The sequence below is a fragment of the Trichomycterus rosablanca genome, chromosome 10, assembly GCF_030014385.1.
Source record: "Trichomycterus rosablanca isolate fTriRos1 chromosome 10, fTriRos1.hap1, whole genome shotgun sequence".
NCBI classification, from domain to species: domain Eukaryota; kingdom Metazoa; phylum Chordata; class Actinopteri; order Siluriformes; family Trichomycteridae; genus Trichomycterus; species Trichomycterus rosablanca.
The window spans coordinates 22,247,330-22,254,992 of NC_085997.1; the positions used below are offsets into that span (position 1 = coordinate 22,247,330).

General features: G+C 38.1%; 1 protein-coding gene across 3 annotated transcripts in view; it reads left to right on the top strand.

Moving 5' to 3' along the window:
• Window positions 1-6,790, top strand: part of arhgap12b (Rho GTPase activating protein 12b) — a 107,314-nt gene extending 100,524 nt beyond the window's left edge. For all 3 annotated transcript variants that reach the window (XM_063002946.1, XM_063002947.1, XM_063002948.1), the window contains 2 exons: window positions 229-334; window positions 5,118-6,790. In XM_063002946.1, the coding sequence (XP_062859016.1) occupies window positions 229-334; window positions 5,118-5,292 (281 nt within the window). In that variant the 3' untranslated portion in view covers window positions 5,293-6,790. The remainder of the gene's footprint in view (window positions 1-228; window positions 335-5,117) is intronic.
• Window positions 6,791-7,663: the final 873 nt, after the last annotated feature.

Below are 7,663 nucleotides of genomic sequence, written 5' to 3' on the forward strand. Positions count from 1 at the left end.
CTTTTTTTTTTTTGTGTGCATTTAGTACCTAGGTTTTCTAATGGATCATGCTGGAAAAGTAAAACAACAGTAACATACAGTACTTGTCGTATGTTTTTCTTATGTGTCTATTCCTCTAGTACTTTAGAGGTCGTGAAGGAACTAAAATCTCACATTGCCAAAAGATGGCGCTATAAACTAAGTTTTCTCAAAGCTGTATCTAATTTTCTCATTTTATTTCTCCTTTAGAAAACTCAGACTACAAGCAGCGAGTCCAGGCCATAAAAGATTTAATTAAGCAGCTACCAAAGCCGCATCAGGAAACAATGCAAGTCCTGTTCAGACACCTGAAAAGGTAAGTCTGTCCCTGTATATGGTACACTGTGGGGTTGGAAGTATGACCTTTAAATGTATGTTTGGTGTAAATGTATAATGTAATATGTGTAATATACGGTTTAGGAAAGAGGGCTGTATTGATTGTGTGTTTGTATTTGTGTTGAGTAGGGTTACGGTATGTGTTCTGTGCAGGCTGTTTGTATTGAGTTATCTCACTCCATTACTGGGACTCGACCTGGCCACTGGCCAACTGCACCATTATGGAAGAGGCTGAGAGATGAAGGACAGGGGGAGATGTGGAGGGAGATAGGTGATAGACCACATCCTCTTGATACTGGGTGATGCTGAAAAGATCACATCAGTGAGAGAGAGAGAGGGGTGGGGCGAGGACAAATAGTCAGTAGGAAAGGGGTTAGAGCGCTTCAGTGGAGTGACTAATTTACATAAAGATACTCCGTGAGTCACTGCTGCAGGTGCTGAAATGTTTATGCTGTATGTTTGTGTGTGGAAGTGTGTGCGGGGGTGAGTGGCCAGGGGGGATTTTATTACATTAGTGTACGGGGCATGTGAACCCTACCTCCATGAAGCATGAGATATCCCAGAGCTGTGTTGTGCCTGGTGATCATAATTATCTGCACGCCTGTTCTAAAGAGGGGCTTACAATCTAACGGTGTGGCTTCAGGACTGGGTGGCATTTAAGAAACTATTTAAAAAAAAATAATAATAAAAAAAAACATAAAATGTTTTTAATGTTTACAGTGAGTTCACATGTAGTATTTTTGATACACACACACACACACACACACACACACATATATATATATATATATATATATATATATATATATATATATATATATTTACACTGACCAGGCATAACATGATCACAGGTGAAGTAAATAACACTGATTATCTCTTCATCACGGCACCTGTTAGTGGGCTGAGCACGTGGATGGCCGGGTGTGTGTGCATCGCTTACCTGGGGAACACATGGCACCAGGATGCACTATGGGAGGAAGGCAAGCTGGTGAAGGCAGAGTGATACATTGGGCAATGTTCTGATGGGAAACCTTGGGTCCTGTCATCCACGAGGATTTGTTACTTTGGCACGTAGCACCTACCTAAGCATTGTTGCAGACCATGTACACCCTTTCATGGAAACGGTATTCCCTGATGGCTGTGGCCTCTTTCAGCAGGATAATGCTCCCTGCCACAAAGCAAAACTGCTTAAGGAATGGCTTGAGGAGCACAACAACCAGTTTGAGGTGTTGACTTGGCCTCCAAATTCCCCAGATCTCAATCCAATCGAGCATCTGTGGGATGTGCTGGACAAACAAGTCCGATTCCATGGAGGCCCCACCTCACAACTTACAGGAGTTGAAGGATCTGCTGCATCTTGGTGCCAGATACCACAGCATTCCTTCAGGGGTCTAGTGGAGTCCATGCCTCGATGGGTCAGGGCTGTTTTGGCAGCAAAAGGGGGTCATAATATTATGCTTTATCTGTGTATAGATATATATGACATTTTAATACAATTTTGTTAAATAAAAGAAAACAGAATATGCCTGATCATTTTAGTTTTTAATAAATTTTTTAAGGGTCTGAATATTTTTTGTAAAAGTATAAAAATGAAAATATGGACTTGACAGCTATTGGCACTCTTTTGAGAAATTCTAATCATATTATACATACCTGTTATGAATCAGAAATTAGATTTATTTAAATGATGGCTCACTTAATCAATGATGGTTTTAATGCTTAAAAAGAATGATGCCTAATTAATTTTATAAATGGTCAAGACAAGAGAGCTGTCTGAACTAACTGCTCATGAAATTGCCAAAACCCAGAAGGACGGGGAACATATCGGAAAATCAATAAGAAAAGTGATTTCTCAGCAATTTCTTTATAGGAAACAGGAAAAAAGCTTATAAGCAGAAGAACACCTCACTGACGGTTAATCTTTGTGGTGTGAGTATGCAGTGCCCACCATCCCCTGATCAGGACGAGGTTGTTAATAAAAATACCTACATAAATCTCTGTCAAGTGATAGAGTCATAAATAGAATACTCTTAATGCACTGTCAATTATAAACTATGCTTCGCTTCTACCATCTGCACTAGTGGATAAATGATGGGTCTACATTCAGGAGTTTAGTGGGATAGAATTCTGAGCCCAAGATAAAAGGACTGTTTGACTTAAACTATTGTTTTATTCTACTGATAAACTGTCTACATTAGTCTGTAATCTACCTTATAACTGCTTAGCTCAGAATAAACGTTTCTGACAATTAAATAAATGTAAATTATGTAATTGTGAGAGGTAAAACTATAGAATAGTATCATACAACAAATTCATCTATACATTTTGATAAAAGCCTAAAGCTAAAACCCTGATTGCTGCCCAAAATTTACACACATTGTTTAAAACACGATGACAGCGTTACAGAAAGGTCACAGTGCTGTGTGTGATCTTCAGATAAGTTTATTATCACTATTATTTTGATTAATTGTTATTTAGAGCCTCTCCAACTATAATTTAGACAGTACTTAAACTGTGGCCAGCTAGTTGGAAAAGACAAGTGAATGAAGGAGGAGGTGCGCTATAGGGTTTAGTCGTTCATTATGATCACTATGCTCTCATATCTCACTCTCTCTGAAGGTTCATGTTGGTATTGAGATCAGATTTTTTATAGCTATATTAAACACACTGACATTTGCCTCTATTTGCATTTAAATGACTTAAGTTCAATGTAAGTGGAGATGGAGAATGAAGGTGTAGTGTTGGTTCATAAACATCATGGCCTGACATTTTACTTCCATAGATAGATTGAATTAATATTTGTGTGTTGACATAGAGTCAAAGAAATCGTGTTGTACTTGGCTCTCTATTTTTATAGCATAAAGCAGTAAAGATAACTCAAGTATTAGAATAATAATTTGCATCAGTTGTATTTAGGATAGATTATATAATATTTAATATAGATGTATTTTGCATTATTGGGGAACTTTTTTGGGGGTGGTGTGGGGCATGTGAAAATTGCCAGGTGTATGGAAGCCAATGGAAGGAAAAAACACTGCAGTTTATCACTACAGAGCGTTAGATATGCCACAGCTATTAAATAATTAAAATTTGCTCAATTAAATAAGCTAATTATAATTGACATGACCACTACTAAACATATGGGTCCACATGCCTACATATTCATACATTAGCATGGCAGATTAGGGCTAATTAACGAGGGCTATATTAATAAAACTACATTCTGTTTTAATCATGTGAATCTGATTGGTCAATATTTTGTTTAACAGAGTCATATTTACACATTTATACAGATTGCACTCCCACGGAACATTTCTAAACACTGTAAATTATGTATATACTTTATGGTTATTTGTATTGTATGCCTATCATTTGTTTATGTTTACTAATGGCTATTTTTCATAAAGTGTTTTATTACCGTACTCGTAATATGTAATATATTGGCTCAGTGACACAGCTGGAAACACAGTTCTCGCTCTCTCTCTTTTTCTCATTTCTCATGCACAATTATCTTTATTCAGAATTATTTATGTGTCAGTCATTAGCTTAAGTGTCAGTTTGGTGACAGACCTATAAATCATTTGGTTTTCTGGAATTATAGACCATGTACTTCTGTTACCTTACTGGTAGATGTTGCTCTAGTATTCACATTTGTCTGGTGACATCTGTTGATAAAGCAGGGCACTTGCATTTCCTGCACTCCTGCAATTATAAAGTTGAAGTGGTGATGATGTGGTAAGACCCCCAATAAGTTACACCAATCAGCCATAACATTAAAACCACCTCTTTGTTTCTACACCTACTGTCCATTTTATCAGTTCCACTTACCATATAGAAGCACTTTGCAGATCTACAATTACTGACTGTAGTCCATCTGTTTCTCTGCATACTTTTTAGCCTGCTTTCACTCTGTTCTTCAGTGGTCAGGAACCCGACAGGACCACCACAGAGCAGGTATTATTTAGGTGGTGGATCATTCTCAGCACTGCAGTGACACTGACATAGTGGTGGTGTGTTAGTGTGTGTTGTGCTGGTATGAGTGGATCAGCCACAGAAGCGCTGCTGGAGTTTTTATATACCATGTCCACTCACTGTTCACTCTGTTAGACACTCCTACCTAGTTGGTCCACCTTGTAGATGTAAAGTCAGAGACGATCGCTCATCTATTGCTGCTGTTTGAGTTGGTCATCTTCTAGACCTTCATCGGTGGTCACAGGACGCTGCCTACGGGGCGCTGTTGGCTGGATATATTTTTGGTTGGTGGACTATTCTCAGTCCAGCAATAACAGTGAGGTGTTTAAAAACTCCAGCAGCGCTGCTGTGTCTTATCCACTCATACCAGCACAACACACACTAACACACCACCACCATGTCAGTGTCACTGCAGTGCTGAGAATGATCCACCACCCAAATAATACCTGCTCTGTAGTGGTCCTTAAGGAGTCCTGACCATTGAAGAACAGGGTGAAAGCAGGCTAACAAAGCATGCAGAGAAACAGATGGACTACAGTCAGTAATTGTAGAACTACAAAGTGCTTCTATATGATAAGTGGAGCTGATAAAATGGACAATGTGTGTAGAAACAAGGAGGTGGTTTTAATGTTATGGCTGATTGGTGTATATTATATTCTGTGTTAAATTTTACAGTTGCAGCATTTTTTTCTTCCAGATTAGAAGCTTCCCTGTATTCTGTATGCTTGTTTATAAACTTGTTTCTTCTACTAACATGAATTTGTAACTCCCTGTTTGTTTTCCCTTTTCAGAGTAATAGATCACGGTGAGGCGAACAGGATGACTACCCAGAGCGTGGCCATTGTGTTCGGCCCGACACTCCTACGACCCGAGACCGAGACAGGCAACATGGCTGTCCACATGGTCTACCAGAACCAGATAGTAGAACTGATTCTTTTGGAATTTGAGAACATCTTTGGCAGGTAGAGCCTTTGTAGAGTGTACATCTCTCATCTTCATGTTCACAATAGGGTCCAAAGAAGATCATGCCAAAATATGACCACTGCACAATCCATCACTTAAAAGCAGAGGCATGCTTCATTGCAGCGCATCGTGCTTATAGAGAACATATGTACACAGCAGAATGTGCTAGGATGAGTGGGTGAAAAAAAACGAGTATAAAAAGGTACCTATTGCACTTCATGCTAATGGACTATTGAAGCTGTGCTGATTTTGTTTCTTGGTTTACTTTTCCTCAAAAGGAGCTGCTACTGCTTTAAATTGTGAATAAGCTGAATTGATATTTCAAATGTTCTGAAACAGTAGATCATCCTCCTTTTTACTCTCACTGGAATCTGCACTCGTGTCTTTACCAGTATGGATTAGCTGGAGGAATCGTTTGCGAATCGTGGGATGTGAAGTTTTTGAAGTGTATGTATATAGTAAAATCTGAAGTACAACCGAGACATAACTGGAGTTACATTTTAGCCCAGGTTTTGGGCTATTCTGCACTTGGAACATTTTTTCTCTTGAATAATATGCAAGCCATTTCTACACATGAGTAATGGCTTAATGTCAGTATTAGATCTGGACACATTCAAAACCGAGAAGGATACAGATTAACATAGTGTACTGGACTTGTTTTTCAACTGCTCCTCCTTTAGAGCCTATACTATCTGCCCTTCTGACTGCATCCACTGTTCCATACTTGGACAGTATGAAATCTGCCTGCTTTCTTTCTGGAACTGGTTCCTGGATAACTGACCTCATCTTATCCATCCTATTGTGACAGCATTTTAACAGGTTGTGTTTCAGAATGGCTGTCTGATCTATGAGCAACCTTCTGATCAAATAACTGGACTGAAGCCGTATGCTGGCATATTTTGTTTGCATTAAAAAGGGAATTGGAGAATTTTTTTAGGGGTGACAAGTTACTTACTCCCCTGTTTTAACAGCAGAAAAATATTCTTAGGCTGCCCTAGATTGTTGAAATATTTGCTTTCTTCAGTCCTTTCTTTTCTTTTTAATTGCTCACTTTCATTATACTTTTCTTTTCCACTCTGGTATTACTGGAATTTGAAAGAGGAGATATTTGCTTCTAGTCCTGCCGCTACTATTTCAGATCAATACAGCTATTCCTAATCTACCTTTCACTCTGTCTTTGCATATAAAGTACAGGACGGCACAGGAAAACTGTTCATGATGAGTTTGTTCTGAATATGCTCAGTTACTCTACACATTAAAAAAAGGTATTTTTAATACAAGATTTCAAAGATGTATCAATTTAAAAACACCTCAAAAGATATTTTGAACTGCAAATGGTTTGATATTATATTCATTAAGATTAATAAATATTACATATTAATAGCTTCAGAAGAAGTGGGGCATTGCAATTCATTGTAAACAGCACATTTTGAATGTAAATCTGAGACTAACTACTGTTTCTGACATGTCTAATCGAATAAAAAGAAAGTCATGTGCAAAAGTATCTCCTCTCATACTTTGTTGTATTTGTTTTAAATGTATGGTTAGTGTTTTTCAAAGTAGAGCTCTCACATGCCATAGGCTATCTATAAAACGTTTTTTTTTTTAAACTCTAATTGTACTAACTTTAATGCCATCAGCAAAAAATGTTTTTGGTTGAGCATGTAACCACTGATGCACCACTGTTTTCACATCATCATCACATGAAAATTTTCTTCCCCTTAAAACTTCCTCGAGCGGTCCAAAAAGGTGGAAATCAGATGCTGCTAAATCATGACTATAAGCTCTCTCAGTCTCTCAGACACGACTGATTACTGCTCCTCCCACCCTCACCGTTTCCAACCAAAATATTAAAGTGCGAAAACTTTTTGAAGATTTCTCGTATGAACTGTCAACATTCAACCAACAATTCAACAAAAGCATTTGTGCTTTCATGGCTGGCGCTTAATTATTTGAGCATAGGTACCGTGGGCATGTGTTTTCTGAGCATGGATTTGTTAGAAATAGTAGTCTTTATATCTTTGGATTTAAGATTCAGAGCAGCTAGCTTTAACTAATCTTCCTTCTATTTAGGTTTTAATACAGGGTTTTGTTGACTAAACCAAGACTACGACTAATACTGCTAGTTAACTATTACTAACTTTGGTTACAGGTATAAGCAAATTGGATTTTGTTTTTTGTCATGACATTATCTGAGATGGTGGTACAGCAGTTGAATAAACATACTGCTTATTACATAGAAAATATCCAGCAAGCTGGGCGCCTATATGAACAACGATTGGGTTGGAGCCTGACGGGACCTCATAACTGATACAGTTACTCTGCTGGCTGATTGATGGCGCCTGCACAGAGTCTAGGTATAATGCGTTGATCA